The sequence below is a fragment of the Dermacentor albipictus genome, chromosome 7 (genome assembly GCF_038994185.2).
Source record: "Dermacentor albipictus isolate Rhodes 1998 colony chromosome 7, USDA_Dalb.pri_finalv2, whole genome shotgun sequence".
Lineage (NCBI taxonomy): Eukaryota > Metazoa > Arthropoda > Arachnida > Ixodida > Ixodidae > Dermacentor > Dermacentor albipictus.
In genome coordinates this window covers 28,890,012-28,912,956 of record NC_091827.1, presented here as the reverse complement: position 1 = coordinate 28,912,956, position 22,945 = coordinate 28,890,012, and the positions used below count along the sequence as shown (strand labels likewise).

Genomic DNA, 22,945 nt, shown 5'->3' with positions numbered 1-22,945 from the left:
GCACACACCGCATTGCGTGTGCGACCACGCCGCGCAGGAAACAGGGCACGTTCGAAGAACGTAAGGGAATTGCAAGCAGGCACGAAAAAGGGGCGAAAATAAAACAAAAACGCAACACAAAGGTATATTCGTAGCGAGGGTCTCGAATCTGGCAACATTAATGTCATTAAGTATACAGCATACGTGGGTTTATTAGCCACGTGCCTGCTCTTTTGAGTTCATGTGTTGCGTGACGCCATCGGGAAGCAAAATAAAGAGGTGTTCCACATCCACTCGCCACGGCTTCAATGAGTGGCCCTGGCTAACAGTACTACAGTGGCTACATCCAGTATGCATAAATACCCAAATTAGTGGAGGACGGATTGACGGCCGTCCCTGTAGCACAATTTCGTAGTGCATCGCACGCGTAATGCGAAGGTGGTGGGTTCGCCTCCCACCATCGGCAAGCTATATTTTCGTCCCGCTTTCATTTTCGTTCGCTTCCACTATTTTCTACATTTCAGTTTCAGCGAGAGCGAATATTCGTCCGATGCTTTCCTTCGCTTGATTGCCTGTTGGCTTTATATGGTCGTGATTTAACAAAAATCGAGCCCCTCGCGGTTTCTCTTCTCTCGTATATACAAACACATACAAAAACAGCGCAAGCGCGATAGATGGAAGAACAAAACAAAGACGAGAGCAAGAGTGCCCGCTTACAAGGCATCTTGTGGAAGGCACATCAATGTACTATACAGCACACCCACCTCCTCAGATACACTGTTTTATCAACGATGCACGTGGATTTCAAGCGAACCGGCTAATTAAATAAAATTCCTTTTGGGACAACAAGTGTATCACTGACACACTACCGCGCAGCCCACATCATCGATCACGCGCACAAATTCGCACATCTGGGTCTTCCAGCCAGGGGAAAACTGGGTATTAGCATTTCATGGCATTTCGCAAAAAATGAGAAGGAAAAGAAAGAAGAAGAAGGATCACTGCAGTCTTGTGCGAATGTGTGCGTCTACCACTCACAGCTGTATATTATGGCTGGAGCGAAATTTGCGCCCCCTGGTGTGCGACACGCGCAGTGTTTCCGCAAGTCCGCAGCTTTTTGCGGAAGTCCGCACATGTGGGACACGTAGGCGCACAAATTTCGGTTTATGCGAACGCTGCTCGTGCGTCGGAGCCCAGTGCAAACCGAAATTTTGTGTGCACCCTTTCGCGGCAGGTGCACAGTTTTCCGCACGACCGCACGCCTGCGCGGAAGGCTGTGCGGATTGAGCGTTATATAAATCGTGCGTAAATCGGCACTAAAGGCCGATTTACACTCGAGCCGCCCATCGCCGCACCGCACGCGTGCGGTCGCGCGAAAGATTGCACGTATCAAACACTTGTGCACAAATTTCGGTTTACAATGTGTAAGGTATACACTGTGCACGCAATGTAAACGGTAATTTGTGCACAAGTGCGGGATACGTGCAATTTCTCGCGCGACCGCAAGCGTGCGGTGTGGCTTGCGGCGATGGGCGGCTCGAGCGTTAATCGGCCCTAAAGATTCACATTCCGTTCCCGTTCGCCGCCGCACCCTCCTCTCCCCCTCCTCAACTCCTCCCTCCGATTTGCCCGCCTCCACACACACAAAAAAGCGCGCAGCCATTTACGAAGACACGCAAATACCATCGCGATACGGATCCGCCGCTCGGCTCCAACCAGATACCCGTGAAGTGGTAGCAACTGTGTCTTTCCAAGTGCGAGCAATTTCTGCCGGGGTCGCAGTCTAACACGATGGGACTGCACCGCGGGGCAGCAGAGAGCGGGTGGGAGAGAGAAAGAGAGAGAGAGAGAACAAGCTATATAGCTCCGCGCCAAAATAAACGCCACTTCGAAAACAAACAAAAAAGGAAAAGGACATGAACGACAAGCACGCCACCTGGCGTGACAGGCGCGGAACTTGCCGGACGATCCACCACCGCACACCATCATCAGCACCCGCGCACCAACCACCGCATCGGCAAAGCAAAGCAAAGCAAAGCAAAGCAAAGCAAGCAAAGCAAAGCAAGAAAAGCAAAGCAAGAAAAGCAAAGCAAGAAAAGCAAAGCAAGCAAAGCAAAGCAAGCAAAGCAAAGCAAAGCAAGCAAAGCAAAGCAAGAAAAGCAAAGCAAGAAAAGCAAAGCAAGAAAAGCAAAGCAAGCAAAGCAAAGCAATCAAAGCAAAGCAAAGCAAGCAAAGCAAAGCAAAGCAAAGCAAGCAAAGCAAAGCAAAGCAAAGCAAGCAAAGCAAAGCAAGAAAAGCAAAGCAAGAAAAGCAAAGCAAAGCAAGAAAAGCAAAGCAAGAAAAGCAAAGCAAGAAAAGCAAAGCAAGCAAAGCAAAGCAAGCAAAGCAAGCAAAGCAAAGCAAACAAAGCAAGCAAAGGAAAGCAAAGCAAAGCAAAGCAAAGCGAGCGCGAAGCGAAGGCAAATAGGCGCCAAGCTTTGCACAAAACCAACACCGCACGCAAGATGGTCACGCGTGTATATATAACGGCGCGGTGCCTGCGTCGCAAAAGAAAAAAGAACATCTAAAGCACTTATACGCGCTACACGCCGAGATTGGGCAACGTAACGCGACGACATGGGCAATCCACGAGCGAGCGCGCACCTATAGGTGTCGCGCAATCACCTGCACATACGGGACACCTGGGACGCATCGCAGCGGCGGCCAGACTAAGTGACCGCGCCCACCCGCATTTCGACACCTTGTACGCCTTACAGCGCGTATACAAACCCGCATGCATGCAGTATATATATTATACGTGGGGTGAATACACTGTGTGTTTGTGTGTACAGTGTATAAACTACGGGGAGAGGTTGCACATAAGATTGCAGCCCCTTTCACACAGACACGGCCCAATTCTCAGTATACTTATGGTGGGTATACGAAAATGCTACATCATTGCACTACTGCCCGTATTTGTACGCTACATTGCGCATATAGTATGTGCTCGAATGGTGAGCAAGAATTACTGGAGCAGAGGGGGGGGGGGGGGGGGTGCGCATAGATATCTAGTACACGCATACCACAATGCGTATATTATACGCGTACTGGTATCTGTATAGCATGCTTTCCCTATATACTGCAGACGCATACGCCTTACAATACGCAAGACGGTCCGCACCGAAGAACGGCGTGGGGGTGTCTCGAGCGTACGTATACTAAACGTGTAGCATACGTTTAGTAGTATATGTATATTATACGTATATTATACGTATAGTAGACTAAAAATCATACGCACCATACCGTACACACGACGCCCTGCACCGAATAGGGGCGTGCGGATGTCTCCGGCCCATCTATACAATCCTCCGAAACAGCACGCCATAAAACGCGCTCTTTTGTTCTTTGCTGTGTATACCACAGATTGCTGGCTTGGCGCATTTCCAGTCTCCGAAGGGCGGTAAACCGTACCTTGGGCCGCAAACACGCCGGTCTGTAGAACACGGGGGCTTAACGTCGAGAGAAGAACGGCCGGACTGTATGTGTGCGCACGTTAAAATGATGCATATACTTCGCGTGCCTCTCGTGCCATTTTGGTATAGGGGGAGAGCTATTCACGAAGCGTTTTCCTTTCTTTCTTTCTTTCTTTCTTTCTTTCTTTCTTTCTTTCTTTCTTTCTTTCTTTCTTTCTTTCTTTGTCATGTTATTCTCTTCTCGTTCTCTCACTATTCGCGGAACATGCGCTGAACGTCTCTGTGGGGTTGTTTAATACACTGACTTAGGTACGTTGTTCCTATCACAGCAAGGAGGGCCGGCTTTTTGGAGGATAGCTCGTAATCGGGCAATTAGCGCGAGTTATGGAGCGGAGGCTGATTAAACGGTTCCGAGTAGGCTTTCCATGGTTCTTTAATTTGACGCAAACGCAGTCAATGATCCCGAAAAAAAATGATAAAGAGAGAAAGAAAGAACGAGATTAAAACAAACAAGAACCTCATTCGGCTGGCTTAATCAAAAAGTGACGATGTTCTTTTTTTTTTCTTTTTTGTCGCGCGAGGGTAAGTTTCGGCCAAAAGGCGTAATATTATTCGCCTACAACGATCACCTACGCTCTTTAAAACGGCACCGGCAAAGTAAAATTCAAATGTTTTTTTTTTTTACATGAAACACTGAATGTCAACTGAATCACTGCACTCGCGGCAATGGGAACTTCATCCTCAAGGTCGTGACGTCACAGTTCCGGGAACCCAGGCGCTTTCCTATACACTTTAGAAGGCGCCTCGTAACACGCTGACGCAGCAGATCGACAAGAAAACGCGGCAAGCTCTCTTCCCTGCTGGGAACACATCATCGCAGCGACAATGACGTCATTGCATTAGCTCCCTGAATGCCTCGAGCGTGAAGAGACTGCGCCTGCTTAGCAGTGCTCCATCTGTAATGGCCTCGGTGAAAGGTTTATTGCGCAGCAGACCATATAGATCGACACGTCGGACTTCTTTTCGTGTTTGTGTGTGGGCACGCAAAACCCACGCAAGCGGCCGACAGCTTCCCGTACGTCTACAGGACGTTAATAGAAGAGAAGCGGACGTCCGTGGGGGACGACAAAAGATCGGATGCGGTGATGAAACGAGGCGATGCGCGGGCGTAGGAAGGAAACGGGTAGCCCCTGTGTGGGCGTATAACTGGAGACCTTGAGTTTCCAAATAGAAGAAGAAGAATTGACTAGAAGGAACTCTGGCGTTATATCTAGTGCATACATATGAGATTTGCAAGTGTGATGGATCAGTCAACTAGAGCAGGGTGCTACACTTGGATTTGTCCAGAAGACTTAGTTGTTCTGGCTTCGAACAGCCTAATTGTGACCGTACAAAATTTATCCCTCTTCAACGAAATGTTGCGTGATATAAATGCAACAATTCGCAATGACGATGCGCGTGCCAGACAAATGCAAATTTAGAAACATAAGGCGTAACGAAACCGTGCCGCGAGGGAATCGTCCGAAGCCAGAATCGCAAAGATTAGGCAAATCCACCATATGACTCACCCATCATAACCACGAGTGCTGAACGACCCCAGCGACAGTGCTTCGTCTAAAGTCGGATACAACTCAGGTCTGCAGTGAAGCCCCGCCCACGCCCACATAACCGCCGGGCACTGTTCCTCCGCGAGGCTGCAAATAGTTCGTACTTCAAACTTTCCCTGTTACCTAAATAAGGCGGTAACCACAAAAAAACAAAATTACAAGCGCGTAAGATTGTGCGTTTTCACTCGCCTATTATAGTGGAACGGGGAAATCCTAATTCTTAATTGAACTGAAATAAAATGCCTGCTTCGCTGAAACTATTTATTGTCAAGTTTCATTTCAGTTGGCAGTGAAGTATTATGAGTAAAATGGTGTCATCAGCGAAATGAACTGTAACCGCGGGCTTTTGGAAAGTGAAGTGCTCAGACTCCATACACATTGTCCATGTCTGTTGCACATCTCATCGCTTCCGCCGATGAAAAGACTCTTCAAGAACAGCAGACGCTCCGGAAGTATCAAGTACGACGACATCTTGAAATGGCCGCACGACGACGACTTTGTTCGCTTCTGTGATTGGCTGGCGGAGTAACAATTGTTACCCCGCGCGGTCATTGTGCCTTTGTTGCCAACTGGTGTTTCTTTTAAGCTGTATCCTACTCTGGCAACTTTCGTAAGAAATTCTGCGCGACTGCAGCGTGGCCCCCGAGATCGCAACGAGCCCCGGTGAAATCTCTGAGGCCACGGCTGGAGAGCCCTGAGAGTTGCTTTTGTGTCAGAGGGCAGTCAGTTCAACACGACGACAGTGAAGCGACAACGTATGCGAAGGCGAATCGGAGCGATATAGATAGCATCCATGACCAGTTCGCAGCCAGTTAGCCAAAATTGCAAAACAGAAAGATGACGATGATGGTCGATGACGATTGTCGCAATGATGTTTTTTTTTTTTTGTAAGGAATCTTTAATAAGGTCACCGCCAAACTTACCTGATTATTTAAAGCGAGATCAAATAGCCCATCTGTAAGCGAGTCTTTCGCAACGATATCCGCAAGGACCAATTTTGGTCTGCAGTAATATGTCTTATATCTATATCTGCGTAGCCAGCGGGTCCTTTAAAACTATGGCCGTCGTGTACCGCGGCGTCTTCCGTTCCTAAACTATAATGCGACGCTATTGGACGATTTATAGGGGACTACGCCGACCTAGGGAGACGAAATGGTGCCCAATCCGATTCGAGTCCGCTATTCGATTCGCGAGAGCGTTCCTCCCTGCAGAAAAGTGCGCTGCTCTTGCCGATGTGGGTGAAGACAAACCGAGGCGCTAAGCAGCTTATGTACGAACGTGACCCGGCGACCAAAGCCGATAAGAGCGCGTGCGCAAAACATATTTTCTTGATTTGTTTTTTGAACCAAAGAGCAGGTGAGTCGCAAAAAACAGGACAGAAAGGGAAGCGCGTGTCATGGATTCAGATAATTTTATCCCCTCGCCCTAAAATATGTGTGTGTGTGTGTGTGTGTGTGTGTGTGTGTGTGTGTGTGTGTGTGTGAGAGAGAGAGAGAGAGAGGAAGAGACAGACAGACAGATAGATTTCAAACGGGGTATGTCTCATGATTACATGAACGTATGGGGTTACCATGAAAAAAGCCACCATGTTTCTGTATATAATACAGGGGAGGTATTCTAAAAGAGTCCACCTAGTGGACTGTTCATTTCGGCCGTTCCTCATTGGCTGGGGCCGCTCGTCTCCTCCTCGCTCGTACAGCTGCATCCAATCAGCAGCGGGCGAAATGGACAGTCCACTAGGTGGACTCTTACAGAATACCACCCCAGGAGAGCTGGCACCCATACGGCATACGAGAACATACGCCTATTTTTATCTTCAGACATTCATATAATCATCCGGAACTTGCCCTAAAAAACGTATGGAAACCTATCAACAGACTTTTGCGGGGGGGGGGGGGGCGAAATCACACGTTCATGTGGAGATCATATTATACTCGCCCCATGTATTATATGGGAGCACACGTTTTTTTTTTTATGTGGGATCCCGATATGCTCGCATAAGCTTATTGGATATAAGGATTATGAGATTTTTTTTTTTCGGTGGAGATTCTTGTAACTGTGATCTCATATACCACAGCAACACTGCAGGCTATATACAGCACAGCGGACACGGCTCATCGTCTGAGGAACAACGTTGTGTTCCGCACAACGTTCGTCAGTGTCGGCTGTATGCGGTACACTGCATACGCTGTTGCCTCCGAGATCCTCGGCACAATACAAAGGAGACGCTACAACCCGAATTCTAATTGCCGTCGGTTTCCAACGCGTGCAGTATCGTAATGGCATATTACAGACGCGTCATTAAGGGACTATGAACCGAATCTACATAAAAATAAATAAATATATAAATAAATAAATAAACGTTGTTTATTTAAGCGCCCAGGAACATCCTCGAGGGTCTTGGTGCTGGCGCACTCGGCAAACAATGCACAGGAAGAACAATCCAAGCTCATGTACACACACACACATAACACATACAACAACAACAACAACAACAACAACAACAACAACAACAACAACAACAATAATAATAATAATAATAATAATAATAATAATAATAATAATAATAATAATAATAATAAAAATAATAATAAATTTGCGGGGTTTGCGAAACTGGTACAGTGGGCAGCGATAAAAGACGTGGTAAAAGTGGACGGCCCCGGGTTAATCAAGGATAGCCGGTGTTCTTTAACGGGCCACTAGAGAACGGTAAGCGAGCGTCTCTCTCTCTCTCTCTCTCTCTCTCTCTTTTGCGCATTCTGCCTGCAATGGGAAAGCGGACACCGGGGGTCCGGGAGTCGAACCCGGGACCTGGTTCGCAGCGGCGCAATTTCCATATAGCCACCCGAGCCGTACGCACCGCGGCGGGTTCATGGCTGCGAAAGTTTCGAATTAACCGAGCAAACCGAGTTATAGCGAGACAAAAAAGAAAGCACGTGCTAACAAAGCCGGGGTAACGCACACCGTAAAGAGTTTTGCGTAATACAGCTTGACGGCTTGTTTTTTTTTTCTTTTTTTTTACGCGACCATCGGACCGGTCGAATGTGCCATAAAACTAATAGCTATGGCGAACGGGAAGCAGTTTCAGTATACGGTCGAACGCTTCCATAAAGAAGAGTTTGGGGACTCCGAAAGAATTCGCTGTAGACGTCGCGTACAGCACAGTTCACAACAGAACCGGGACAGCATTATTCCTTCGTTACTCAGGCCATTTCGTTGTGGGAGACATTTGTTCGAAGCGCTCGACTATAAGCGGAACAAAGGAGGTCCGAGATGCTCAAGCCACTTAAAAAAACGACGTGCTCTATACTACAACAAACACTTTGATATATATATATATATATATATATATATATATATATATATATATATATATATATATATATATATATATTGCGCGGCAAAATCGGCGCGGTTCCGATTTCCTCGCCGCAGCAGCTGCACAGTGATAAAGAGGGGGGGTGACGGCAGGGCGTCCGCAATCTCTATCTCTCTCGACCCGAAACGAGGAAAAGACACGCATAGGAAAGCATAGAGCGTTCGCAAAACTTCGATCTGCAGACACGCACACACGCACACAACACACAGACACATCCCCTCCCCTCCCATCCGCAAAGAAAGTCAGCAGCGTTTGCAGTTTTCACTCTATATATCCGACAACGCATAACGTGCAAGTGAAAAGCAACGCCCTGCACGAGGTGCGGTGGCGCTAACACGCGAGCACACTCGCGGCAATGTCACCGATACCCACGAGAAGAGAGGGGGTTAACCGAGGGTCCCGATTTTTTTATTAGTCATATCGTGAGAAGCCAACAAACACTGACACCAAGGACAACATGGGGGAAATTACTTGTGCTTAATAAATGAAACGAAGAAACGATAAATTGATGGCAATTAAAGAGGATGAAAAAACAACTTGCCGCAACCCACGAGCGACAGTGACTGACGGGGGCGGGGCACCATTACGCTCGCACCCACGGTCCCATCTCAAAAGAAAAAAAAAAAAGTACTCTTCGGAAATGCACGCAAAGCAGGGCAGCTTATGCGTCACATGACAACGAAGGTGTAGAAAAGAGAGTCGTTAACACACCTGTCGGGAATTCCTTATATAGGGGCCTGGCTTACCGCTGCCCGAAATATATACCCAAGAGTTTGCAAGCGTCTCACTATATATACCGAGAAAGTATACTTCTGCGCTATAGCCAGTCTTTTCATCCGATTCAACACAACCGATCGTATAGTACTACTTCTATATATATAACTGTCGGTTATATCCGACGGATGTTCCTGTAATTCTACGCCGCCGCGGCGTTACCCCCCAAAATTAAAACGAAACAACCTAATAGGTCCCAAAAATTTTCGTGCGATGTGGAAAGGTCACGCGCGAGAGCGTTATTTACGTACAGCAGAGAGAAGCAAGAAACAAGCAAGAAGCAAGAAACACCCACCACCGTGCACACACATTGACCACGCACCAAAACACGCATCCGCAAAGAAAAGGGGAAAAAAACACACGAGACATTAGAAGTTTCCATCCCCTAAAAGGGAAAACGAAACGCACGTCGCATTGAAGAACCGAAAAGACGATAGGCCAGGAAGAGCGGCTGATATTCACAGTACTCAAATGTTTTACATACGAGGTTCTATACCTCTCGTACTTTTTTTTCTACGGTGTTTCTTTACCAGTACTAGGATCACTAGTACTTTGCTAGCACTACGGTGTTTCTTACGAGAAGGAGAGAGAAGGCGACAAGACAGTTATGTAGTAAGGACAGATGGTTATGGTATTCAATCGTTGTCCTAGGGGATTTTTTTTTTTCGGCAAAAAGCGCCAGCGCTGTCTCTCACATGTCCGATCACCAACTACAGCTAAAATTCCTGCTTTAAAATAGGCCACCGCTCACCCGTATCCGCAAGCGGGGGGGTGAAGGGCTGCCGAAGAAGGGGCAACTCAAGCGACGCCCTACCGCTGGCCGGTCCTTGCGTGTACCCGGTGCATCATCATCATCATCAGCCTGGTTACGCCCACTGCAGGGCAAAGGCCTCTCCCATACTTCTCCAACTACCCCGGTCATGTACTAATTGTGGCCATGCCGTGCCTGCAACCTTCTTAATCTCATCCGCCCACCTAACTTTCTGCCGCCCCCTGCTACGCTTCCCTTCCCTTGGAATCCAGTCCGTAACCCTTAATGACCATCGGTTATCTTCCCTCCTCATTACATGTCCTGCCCATGCCCATTTCTGTTTCTTGATTTCAGCTAAGATGTCATTAACTCGCGTTTGTTCCCTCACCCAATCTGCTCTTTTCTTATCCGTTAACGTTACAGCTATCATTCTTCTTTGCATAGCTCGTTGCGTCGTCCTCAATTTGAGTAGAACCCTTTTCGTAAGCCTCCAGGTTTCTGCCCCGTAAGTGAGTACTGGTAAGACACAGCTATTATATACTTTTCTCTTGAGGGATAATGGCAACCTGCTGTTCATGATCTGAGAATGCCTGCCAAACGCACCCCAGCCCATTCTTATTCTTCTGATTATTTCCGTCTCATGATCAGGATCCGCCGTCACTACCTGCCCTAAGTATAGATGTATTACCTTACGACTTCCAGTGCCTCGCTGCCAATTGTAAATTGCTGTTCCCAGTGCAACTCCTTCGTTATATCCGAATCCTTTCGCATAACGCTTCGCTATAGCCATATCCGAGCTTAGTACTTCTATACTTTCGGCTACATCCGACGCGCGTTCCTGGTAAGCAGCGCCGGAGTCTACCCGAAAAAAAAACTAAGAGTAAACAAACTCGGCAGGTCTCGGAAGGCGTATCGGTCGACCCGAAAACGTGACGCGAGAGCGAAATATAATCCTACGAGCGGAAAGAACGCAGCGCGACCCCAACACGCCCCCCCCCCCCCCCTCAAAACCACACGCAGACACGTAAACAGCGTTTTATATCCACCTGAGAGCCGAACACAGCTATGGGGCATAATCGCTTTTCAAGTTGGTTTTGATTGTCTACTGTTATGAACATGAAAAAGTTTAAAATTTTAATACCACGGTTAGATGCCGAAAACCGCAACTCCATGTGCGTGACAAAATCTCCCTGATGTTTGCTATAATCAAAACTGCATTTCATTGGCTAAACGCAGAGACGAAGATGGAACTAGGTGTAGTGCATTGCCATGCCGCTGGCGTGTCCGCTATATACATGCAATTAATCTTAGTGATATCGAAACACACCTCAAGGTTGCTGTCGGCCGTCTGGGACAACACGAAGGTTTAGATAAATTCAGGGTCAAATTTCTTGAACGCGGATAACAGCAATATGAGTAAACAGCTTATTTACAGTTACACATGCACCGTAGTTCATACCCAGAATGTATATCTCGTGTAAGCAGTTCCGAGTGAACTGTAAAAAAATGTTGAAGGCAATGTGCAATGTGTTGTACAAGGGGTGTTGTATACGATATACTCCAAAGGACCTCCGGTGGCGCGAGCTTTCGGCATCGTCAAGTATGCGAAGAAAGAAAGAAGAAGGAAACGAAATGTTTCGCTCCGTATAAGAACGTAGGTATACGCGTGTTCTCGGTGTGTTCAAACGCGAGAAACGCGCTTAGTGCGTCGAGCTTGCGTAAGCAGCCTTGTCGCGCTATTTCGGAGTAAAGAAAAGAATTGTCCACTAATGTAATGTCTAAATGCGCCGCGAAAGTGGTCCTATGCTAGAGGGTCCCATAAATATATTCAGGCGATTGCAACGTGCCATTCTTTTCGCTACAAGGTAAACTTATTCCAAATGCCAAAAAAGTACAAAGAGAAACTGTGAGAAAGAAAAATGAAACTAGTCTATCTGAATCTGTGCTAGTACAAACTGTACAGTTTGTGTACACGTGTTTCGACCGCTCGGAACAAAATTCTTTTTTCTTTTTCCGTTTTAGCAAAGCGCCGCGAGCAAACACGAAAACGGCCTACAGTATACGCAAACGCATAGAGGCGCGCTAAAGAAAAAAAAAGAAAAAGGAAGGAAAGCAAGCTAGAAAGAAAGACGCCACGACTCACCCGCCGTATCCAGGGACGGGCCAGCCGAAGAAGGACCACTCGGGCGACGTGGACCTCGGGCCGGCGGTCGCGTCCTCCGCGTCGTCACAGCCGCCCTCTTCCCCGGCGGCGCCTGGACGACGACGACGACGAGCGGTCGACGACGCCGTGCGGTCGCCGCCGGCGTCGCTCGTCGCAGAGTCCGGGTCCGAGCCCGCGCTCCGCCGGACCGCGACGGACAGGAGGCGCCGGTCGCGCAGCCAGCGCTCCAGCACTAGCCTCGACCGCAGCCGCTCAGCGGCGGGCCGCAGCGCGCCGTACAGCTCGCCGGAGGCGAAGGGGAGAGGAGGCAACGAGTGGAGAGGGTGAGGCCGTCCTCCTCCTTCTCCTCCGGGAGAGGGGGTCGGCGACGAGGGAGGAGGAGGAGAAGGGGAGAGCAGCAAGTCGCAGCAGGAGGCGAGCGAGTCGCAGCCTGCAAAGTGCAGAATCAGAGAGAGAGAGAGATGAGTGTTGGGGAGAGGGAGGTCCGAGAGCCGGAAACTCCGCAATCGGTGTTCCGCGAAAAGGGGGAGGGGAGGGAAGGAGTGTACGTATGCCCGATTGCGGATGGCACCGCGGACGTCAAATCTGATCCCACTGTTTGACTGGTCAACGGTGATCGAAACGAAGGATGTCGCTGGAACAAACCTTTCGACGGTGGGAACTTGTCAGTCATTCAAAGGTGGTTATAAAGTGTCCCACAAGGCCACCACTGGGGTTAAGAGAGACATTTGTAAGGGAGGAAGCTCCGGATCAGTTTTTAACCACCCGGGATTCTTTTACGTGCACCTAAATCGAAGTACACGAGCTTATTTTCCTCTTCTTTCTTTCTTTTTCGATTTACCCAACTTGCGGAAAACGTTGGCTCCAGCGAGATCCCTTGTTCCACGAGTGTTCATCAGTGTTCAAGCCTTCATCTTCCTGTGTACTTCCATTGGACTGTGGCCAAGATAATCCGCTGCACAGTCCATGACTCGGGAACTCCATTCGCTTAGTCTAATGTTTTCGAACGTATTCTGTATGTTCTTTTCTTTCTCTCTCCCTTCCTCCTTCTTTTCAAACAGTTCCCTACGACCGTCGCATCACCTCTACATGAATAGTATGGCAAAACATCGGGAAGCACGAAAGTGCAGACGGAACGTTTCAGTAGCGTGAGCGCGCACCTACGCAGTATTCGCCAGTTGTGCTCCCTTAGAAGAGCAACCAAACCGTTCCTTAAATGGCCGTCAGGACCGTTTGAATAACTGCAGTTTGGTTTCACGGGGGGGGGGGGGGGGGGTACTGTCGTTGTTACGACACACGCAGCGCCACGGCGAGTGCCACTCTTGCGTTTGTGTGCACTTTTCCTTGCAATGTTTGTACTTTGCCTTGCGTACTTTGCCTTGAAGTGTTTCACCGTAATCGGCTCTGCCCGACCGAGCCTGCTTGTACCGTGCTTTTACCAAGACAGGCCAACACAACCGCACACTAACGACCCCGGCGTAGTGAGAGACCCCGCCATCAAAGCACTTCTCTTTATTTTTCTTTATCTTCGTTTTTTTCCTTATCACTTGAAAAAATACAGCGATAGCGGAGGAAAGCGGTGGTTATTTCTTCCAATCCTCGAGGGTGTCGTTTCCCAGCAGTGCGGGGGTTCACTAATGGAAGTCGCGGATCCGACACCTCCGATGCGCATCGTTTTTCTTTTTCTTTTCTTCTTTTTTTCGGGGGGGGGGGGGGGCAGCTGCAGGAGCGTCAAGCTTCGCTGAACAACGATCACAATAGCCAACACAATAAAAGCAAAGAGCAAAAAAAAAAGCTACATACGCGGACTTCTGCGAAATGCAACGACGAGACCTCTCTACAGAGACAGAACTACGCATAACAGCACGAATTCTGGACGGTGCCGAATTTCATAGCCTTCAAATCAGTGGCGTAGCCAGAAATTTTGTTCGGGGGGGGCTACGCCACTGGCCCAATATATATATATATATATATATATATATATATATATATATATATATATATATATATATATATATATATATATATATTTGTAGCTGCACGTTTTTTCCTTTTCCTGCAACCACTTCAGCAAATTTGAGGAGGTTTGTGGCATTTAAAAGAAAAAGTTTAATTCTATTTACTACTGGCTTCGAATTTTTCATTTAGGAGGTCAATTATTTAGTAAAAATTGGCCGAAATTCAAAATTTTCGGCAAACGAAACTATCAAGTTTAAAACTCCGTGACTCAACAATGAAAAATGATATCACAATTCTGTGAATTGCATCTAATAGTACATCTACAGCGGACAAAATAAATATGTTACACATGAATCTAAAAAAAATTTAGTATTGTGGAAATACGGCTTTTGCAGAACCCTTATACACAACGTAACCAATTAACGTAAGATACAAATTGACACAGCAAACTTGTCCGCTTTGACTGTTATAACAAATGCCGTTTACAGAACCACAATATCTGTTCTTCATGCATAGCTATTAGTTTGTAAACGCCGTGCTTCTATTTTTTAAAACTTTCGAATTTTCCAAAATATTTTAAACAAAATTCAGGCCCTAAATCGAAGTTCTGTTTCCAACATACACTAGGATTTAACTTTCTCTCTCAAATGCAACCAATTTCAATGAAAGCGATTAGCAGGATTATCTCAGAAAAGCGTTTCTGCGTTTTACAAGTATTTGAATAGGCCGCGTCGGATTGGGCCCGAGCTAAAGCTTCCTCTTAAACAATTTATCGAGGGATCAAATACATGAATAATAACTGCATTGTCATTGCCAAAGATGCTGCAAACGAATTCTTGAAAGCAACGCTCTGTAAATACAAGTAAAATATGTATTTTTTTCATAAAATATTATACTCGTATGTGCCAAAAATTGTGCCCAACATAACTGACGTCAATGCTTCCATGTTTTTTGTCTATTTATTAAGTAAAGAAAATATCACACGAACTTTAGAACTATATCAGTTCGAAACCAGGAGAGCAGTGCATGCCGCTGATATGAAAAATTAAAAGGCAATGAACTGAACAAGTTGAGGACAAATATCTTAATGAAACTTTGTCATTCAAGAACCGTGCTTACATTCTTGTATATATGAAATGGCCAGTGAAAAATCTCAATGACGCTGTCGTTTGTTCTATTGTATTACGCAGGAGTAGCTGTCCCTTGTCGTGTATCGTGAGTAATTGCACCGAAGTTATAGTCGCGACAGAGAGCACGTATAAAAAGCAGGAGTTCTACAAGATATATGAGGGCAAGTCAAATGAATGAGCCAACAACGGGGTACTTTATTTAAAAGTAGTCTTCATGAGAATTTAGACATTTGTCCTATTGACTAACGAGTTGCGTGATTCCCGTCTTATAAAACTCCTTGGGTTGCTGCTTCAAAAAGTCTTTATCTGGTTCCCTTGAGCTGTTTTTTCGGTTGCCCCAAAATGTAGAAGTCGCAAGGTGACAGGTCTGAGCTGTATGGCGGATGTTGCAGCGTTTCCCACTTGAACTTTGCCAGTTTTGTATTAACCACATAAGCGACGTGGGGACAGGCATTGTCGTGGAGCAAGATGACCCCATTCGTCAATTTTCCACGTTGTTCGTTATTGATTGCGACACGTTGCCGTTCTGGCGTTTCACAATATCGGAAACAATTGATAGCCTCTCAAGATTTAGCAAATTCTATCAGTAATGGACCCTGTCGATCGAAAAAAAAAAGTCAACAACACCTTTCCAGCGGAAATGATGGCCTTTACGTTCTTTGGGCGTGGTAAATTCGAATGTTTCCACTGTAAGCTTTGCCGTCGTGTTTCAGGCTCGTAGTAGTGGCACCAAGGTTCGTCCCCGATCACAGTTGCAAACAAGAAGTCGCCATGCTCATTGTGATACCCGATCAGATGAGTCAAGGCAGCGCGAAACTTCTTCGTCTTCTCGCGATGGATAAAAATCTTGGGGATCCATTGCGCACCAAAGAGCCGGCAGCCGAGAAGCTCATGAATTATGGCGTGGAACCGAACCGTGACTGATGTTCAGATGGTCTGCCAGTTCATCGATGCTTATCCTCCGTTCTTGTTTCAGCAGCTCATGAACCTTTGAAATTGTGTGGGGGGTAATTGCACGATGGTTTTGGCCCGGTCTTGGAATGTCTTTGCAACGTCCTTTGAACCGTTTGCTCCAACGATTCACAGTGGTCAATGAAATGCAGTGTTCAACGTACACGGCAGTCATATGGTGATTAATTTCTGTTTTGGAAACACCTTCAGCTGTCAAAAACTTCGCGACACCGAGTTGTTCAACTTTTGAAGTGTCCATTATGTGACGCAACCATATTCAACCCAGTGTATGAGAGCATTAAAGAACATTTATCTTCACACCTGCGTGTCACTTTTGTAAATGAGACATGCCGTTCTCCTACGCGCATGCCTCGCAGATAATGAACCGAACCATTATTGCGCGGTTAGGGTAGGCTCACTTTCATTTGACTCGCCCTCGTACATTAGAAATGCAAAGATACAATGGGATATGCAAATGCGAGAATACTGCTTGATAAAGGACAAAAAAGTGTCACTGGAAACAAAGTTCACTGCATGTATACACAAAACCTCGCAACAAGATATTTTTAAGTATACGTACAAGTCTCCAATGAGTCTATGTATGTAACTGTATAAGTTAACTGTATATAATGCGTCTAATAACTGTATAACTGTATAATGCGTACATAATACTGTAATAAAGAAGTAACTGTATATAATGCGTCAAACAAGGCAAATAAACATGTTGCACAATCATAGATTCACAGAATCCTAGATTCCGCCCCCATTCCATCCACTCCCCCCGATGTATTGCCCACGACGGAAGGCGGCGCGCTTGCTCCCCGCTTTTCTCCTTTGCGCACACAAGACAGCCACCATCCTCCGCTCACCCATTCCACCTCCCCTCCTACGCTTTCATGCGCACATACAGCATGCAGCGCGTGGTCACGATGTTATCACCCTTGGACTTTATACGAAACATGAGGGCGATGGCAGGAATGCGCCTGGAGTGTCCATATAATTGCTTTCGCAATAATATAATAAACGTATCCGGCAACTGAAGCGTCCCGTCGCCCATTACTTACCGCAAAAGAAGTATCAAAATCGAACTTTCACCATGCGACAATTCGCTGCGCCGCAACAATGTATTTTTTTTCTATGAGGCGGAGGCACCGAAAGGAAAAAGAAACGCATAGGAAAGTATCTTGGCCAGAATCTAATGCCTACTTCGGGCACCTAATGGGGCTACGGAAGGAATACCGAAGAAAACATGAGACGCTTGGTCCACTATACGCATACTGCTCAGTATCCTACAGCGGCGAAAGAAGACTTTCCGGAAAGGTTCCGCTCAAGGAATGCGGTGCAATCCTTCGAGTCCCCACAGTGATGGCGGCGAGCGACCATTTTTTTTTTCTCGTCTGCTAGCCAGAAAACGTCAAAAACTCTGTCCGGTGAAAATCCACTCGGCCAGAGCAAACCGAACGCGCACCAAAGTGTACCGCACGGTGGTCGGGGCCATACGAGAAAAACGTATGCGCTCTGGTTGGCTCTGCCGGCCCGTGGTTAGGGTAGCGAGAACAAAAAAAAAAATCGAAGAGGCTCAATGTGTCCTCGCGAATAAAAGTCAAAGTAGAAAAAATAAATAAGAACGTATTTACTTTGGCTGGCTTGAGTGTCTTGACATGGATGTTCTGGCATAGGTTAAAAAAATGTTTATATTTTTTTTATGGGACATGACGGCACAAATGAACCACCCCAACGCTTCGTCTCATTGGACCTCGCTGCCTGTTTGTCAACTCGTCTGCTAGTGTGTTGATTTGGCTTGTATCGTTGTATGTTACGATGTAAGACTTTAGAAAATTCAATAGACATTTGGTGTCAAATGTTTATAACAACATTAAACCCACAAAGTTCCGCAATTGAAAATCTAAAGCACAATGTTGGAAATGTCAATGCACCTTTCACATCAAGAGCATATGAGATTTATACCCATAAAGTTTCGCAATTGATATCCATGCGCTCCACAGATTCCGTGGCCTCAGTGAGATGCCGCGGCGAGCCCGCTCACCATCAAAGCGCCCTCGAAACTTTATGCTCGGATGGGACTGCTTGGCGTTATGTGACTTCCGGTGTATGGGCGTTGCCACGAAATCCAGCCCGAGTTTGCAATCTTCGCGGTTAAATGTCTTTTCGAGTGTCAAAAAGACATTCTAGACAAAATCCAGAGTGATTTCCGGCGCCGCAGGTCACTTTGATCGGCGGTACATGGACAGCTCGAAAAAATTTCGGGGGGGGGGGGAGGGGCTGAAGCCCCATAATCCCCCCCCCCTTGGCTACGCCCCTGCTTCCGGTGTATGGGCGTTGCCACGAAATCCAGCCCGAGTTTGCAATCTTCGCAGTTAAATGTCTTTTCGAGCATCAAAAATACATTCTAGACAAAATCCAGAGTGATTTCCGGCGCCGGAGGTCACTTTGGTCGGCGGTGCATGGACAGCACGAAAAAATTTCGGGGGGGGGCTGAAGCCCCATAAGCCCCCCCCCCCCCTGGCTACGCCCCTGCTTCAAATATATATATTTTTTTAATTAGGAAGGTTACAGTCACGACAGATGACGAGTAAAAGAACAAGCAGTCTTGTTAAACCAGTAAAAATTACAAAAAAAAATACGCGCCAGGTTTCGACCTGACAACACACGACATACGTAAACCAGAGGAAGACGACACATATCTCGTGACCTCGTGGGTAATAAATCTGAAGTGAGGATGGATAGTTGGGCGTGTTGGTTAAGCCTGATCTGAAGTGAAGGCGCGACAACGACGGAGGACGAGGAAGGAACAGACACACAGGAAAGAACGCAAGTTTGCGCAAGTTGCTATTCCATTTAACCCTTAAGTGCACAAAAGACACAGGGACAGCGTACACAGCTCTTTGTCTACGTCTGTCTAAACTGTCCACGTGTCTTTGGCGTGCTAAAGGCTAAACAGAACAAATCTAATCAGCGACACTTTTCTTTTTTGGTCAATAAAATAGGCCAGGCGCTGTGCAGAGCGACAGACGGCCAAAAAGAACTGTGCGAACAAAAGAGAAATATAGGTGGCGCCAGACTGTCTTCTTCCTTTTAGTTCACACGCTGCTAATTCGCTTTTGCGCGCAGCTATATGTCGATCGAGCAGGGTGAAGACATTTGCTACGAATTACTGTCCACACAGGAAAAGCATCTGAAAACTAAAGAATAGGTACACCGTCGAAAAACTTATTCAATAATGAACAAAACAACGCGCAGGGCAAGCAAACCTACGCACCGTTCGAAACAAAATGCGATACGCAAGAAATGCTGCCTGTAAAGCGTGCTTCTCTTGTACAAAAGTACACGGCAGGAAAAGCCCGCTTTACAGGAAGAAAAAAAAAGTGCTCGGGGCGGACCGCCTGGAACCCCAATAGCCGCGTCGAACGCCACCATGTCTATCTATTTTTTTTAAACTTCCTTGTTTCTCTCTTTTCTAATGACGCACAGTAAATGTCACGCCCGCCTAGCTCGCGCCTTTACTTCCTGTTCCCCGCTGAATGCCTGAAAAGAAAAAGAAATAAAGAAACTGGGGGAGGAAGGGCAGAAGCGGAAGCGAAAGAAATGAAACTGAAAAATCGGCGAGAAAAAAAAAATTTACCAACGCAGGGGTTTCTTTCGAAGTGGGCGGGGTTTGGACGTGGCATACAGGGCGTCGCGGTCTCAAAAAACCGAATGTCAGCCGGTACAAACCGCCGAATCCGCGGGCAGAGGGTTGGGGAGCTTAGACAAGGAATTGACAAGGAAAAAAAGAAAAATAACTAAAAAATGCAGATAAAAAACGCATTTTCAGTGCCAGTCGCACGATCAAAATCCATGAGGTATAAAAAAAAAACGTCGAAAAAAATAAATGCAGGACGCAAAGGAAACAGGCGAACCGTCCACGAGCGAAACATACAAGCGAGCGACCACCGAGAAAATACTAGGGGAGTCTGGAAATGGCCCGCTCCCCGAAAACGGCACCGGCCCATAACGACATTGCACACACACACAACACACGAACGATCGAAGGCTTACGTATACTGCAGATTTCTCTCAGTCAATCTTGCACAACACGCAGACAGCCACGCTTCCCATATAGAACTCCTTTCTAGACGACCTTTTAAAATCCTCGTCTCGTTTTCCTCCTTGCTTTATTTTCCGTTAGAAAAAATACGTAAGAAGCACGTGGAAAATTAGATTTACCAATTTCGATCGATAGCTACACTGGAGTGTGCGCAGGTGAAATGGTATATACGCTTTTGGACCCGACTGCTTGTGCACACACAACACTTTCATTCACAAACGGACATGGAATAGTTACATTTAGTTATTTTGCGTTGTCAAACAGATACACTGGTTGTCTATGAAGATTATCCTATTGACTTTTCATTTACTTTCTGAAAACTTCCTTCGGAAGAACACAAGGTACCGCGTCTTGCAAGGTCTCTGTCAGCGGTCTTTACCCAGAGTCGTGTGCACGTACAACCGTTGTCTTGTGATTTTATCTACCTACTTTTCATTGACTTTTCGTGTGGCAAACTCAACGAGTCAGGTGTTGCAACTCCCCTACAACAGCTCTTTACTCGCAGTCGCCTAAACATGCGCTCGTCTAGTGACTGTCTACAGACTTTCCATGTACTTTTAGTTGGAATCTGCTAAACTTCGCCCGGGAAACTCAACGTGCCATGTCACGTAACTCCCTTTATTCGCAATCACCAACACCTTCGCTTGTCTAGTGAGTATCGATAGAGTTTCCATTGACATTTTTTGCCACAGCCTGCTAAACTTCTCAAGGGAAACTCAACGTGTTACGTCTTGTAAATCCCTTACGGCGATTTTACTCACAATCGCCTACCAATACACTCGTCGTCAAGTGATTACCAATACTTATTTTATTGACTTTTCATTGCGGGACATTTCCCTATAAAATAACGTCGTGTTGCAAAGTAATTTCCTTATAGCGGTCTCTACTCACAAGCGCCTAACAACACACTCGTTCTCTTGAAATTAGGAACAGACTTATCATTGCCTTCTACTAAACTTCCCTCTGAAAACTCAACATACAATGCCTTGTAATATAACTCCTTCACGTGAACATCAATCACTATTTCTTAATTTCAAGTTGCAGTCTCCATGATTACACTAAATTTTAAATTTCTACAACAATTTGCAGCGATCGTGCAGAAAGGGTTGTATAATCGTATTTTTAATGACTTAATATTGTCAGACTTTATGTGGTAAATTTATAGTGTCATCACACTACAGAACTACTTATAAGGGCCAAATGACTGCCCCCCCCCCATCCTAAACTCCTTCACTATATTCTGACTTCGTACCAGCCTTCTGTTGCCATCTACGCACTCCGGCTGCGAAAAGATCATTTGCTGAGATTTCGTCGACATTGTGCTGCCTTCCGCGAACCATTTTTTTAGAGAGAAACTTCAGCGTGTTGACTTTCTATTGACTTTTTGTTGTCCTCCCACAACCTGCCCGCCCGTGCCCAGCTGAATGCCAATGAGAGGGCTCGCAAAATCTCACTGGACACTCCGCCAAAATTTAAAATAAAAAATAAAATGCAGACGAATACAGCAGAATAAAGCGAATAGAAGTGAAAGAGTCGAGGGCATGAAAGACGGCGGCGGGGAGTATAATAAGATAATGTAGCTTAACGTGCGAAGGAAAAAAAAGAAAGAAAAGGTAAGAGGTCCTGGAAGGACAACGACCTCTCGTCTCGCCCTACTAGGGCGCAAAGTCAGTCTTTCGCTGCCGCTTTTCTTTCACCGCCACGACGACTCGCAGTGCATAAAGAACGGGTAACCGCAGTGTAAGAAAGAGAGAAATAAATAAAGAAGCACCGCGTTTGCGATCGCTCGCCCCCCCCCCCAACCTACGTCACGTCCCCTTACTTAACGACCGGAAATAATAACCCACCCGCGTTCTACACGTCTGCGAGAGCGAATACGGACGGCGGCCGCCTTGGTTGTGCCCATAATCGCACTTTTGCTCGCCTATTAAAGTCTCCCGAAGGAAAGGACCTGCCGTCCTTATTCCTTCTCCACTCTTTCTTCGCCAGCGATCTTTCATTTTCTATACTATGGAGCCGAGAGTGTAGGTGGGGTCGTGGGTTGGACTTTCTTTTTCTTTCTTCTACCGGAAATTGCGCACAAGGCGAAGAGGCGTGGCTATACGCTTCGCGTTCAATGACATATGGGCGCAGATTCGGGTTATCCAGAAGGCGACGCGTTGAACGGGTCTGGCGTAACGATCTACGCTGAAACGCTAACGATCTAGCTCGAACAGACGTCTTTGTCTGCTAAAGAATTAGCATTTCTAAATTTTCAAAGCAAAGCTTTCTTTGCCTCTTCCTTCGTCCTTCCCACTGTTGCTGCTGCTGCTGTCTTGGCACACCGCGCCGGGGGGGTGGGGGTGGAGGGGTGGTTCAGAGCGTGTGTATGCATGACAGGAGCGAGACAGAGAGGAATGGCGACGCGAGAAACTCGTTTGGACTCCACGGCGTCGAATGTGCACAATTTACTGTGGAGCTCCCTGGGCGTCACCAAATTTGCCTCTTGACAGCTGTCCGTGACCCCCCTCAAAAGCATGGCAGAAACTGCAGCGCTTACCTTTCTACTAACGTGCGCATCCAGAGGGGACGTAGATAGAACTGCAGTGAAGAGGAAGGAGAAGAGGCAGTTCCCATACAAGGGGGAGGGGGTAAGGTGACGTGAGAAGTCAAGGAAACCTTACTACTATACGACAGCGGTTGCGGGGAAAC

At 46.8% G+C, this 22,945-nt stretch overlaps 1 protein-coding gene across 2 annotated transcripts in view; it reads right to left on the bottom strand.

The window, feature by feature from the left end:
- Nucleotides 1-22,945, bottom strand: part of LOC135917477 (apoptosis-resistant E3 ubiquitin protein ligase 1) — a 97,470-nt gene that overhangs the window by 60,575 nt on the left and 13,950 nt on the right. For both annotated transcript variants that reach the window (XM_065451043.1, XM_065451042.1), the window contains exon 3: nucleotides 12,086-12,536. In XM_065451043.1, the coding sequence (XP_065307115.1) occupies nucleotides 12,086-12,536 (451 nt within the window). The remainder of the gene's footprint in view (nucleotides 1-12,085; nucleotides 12,537-22,945) is intronic.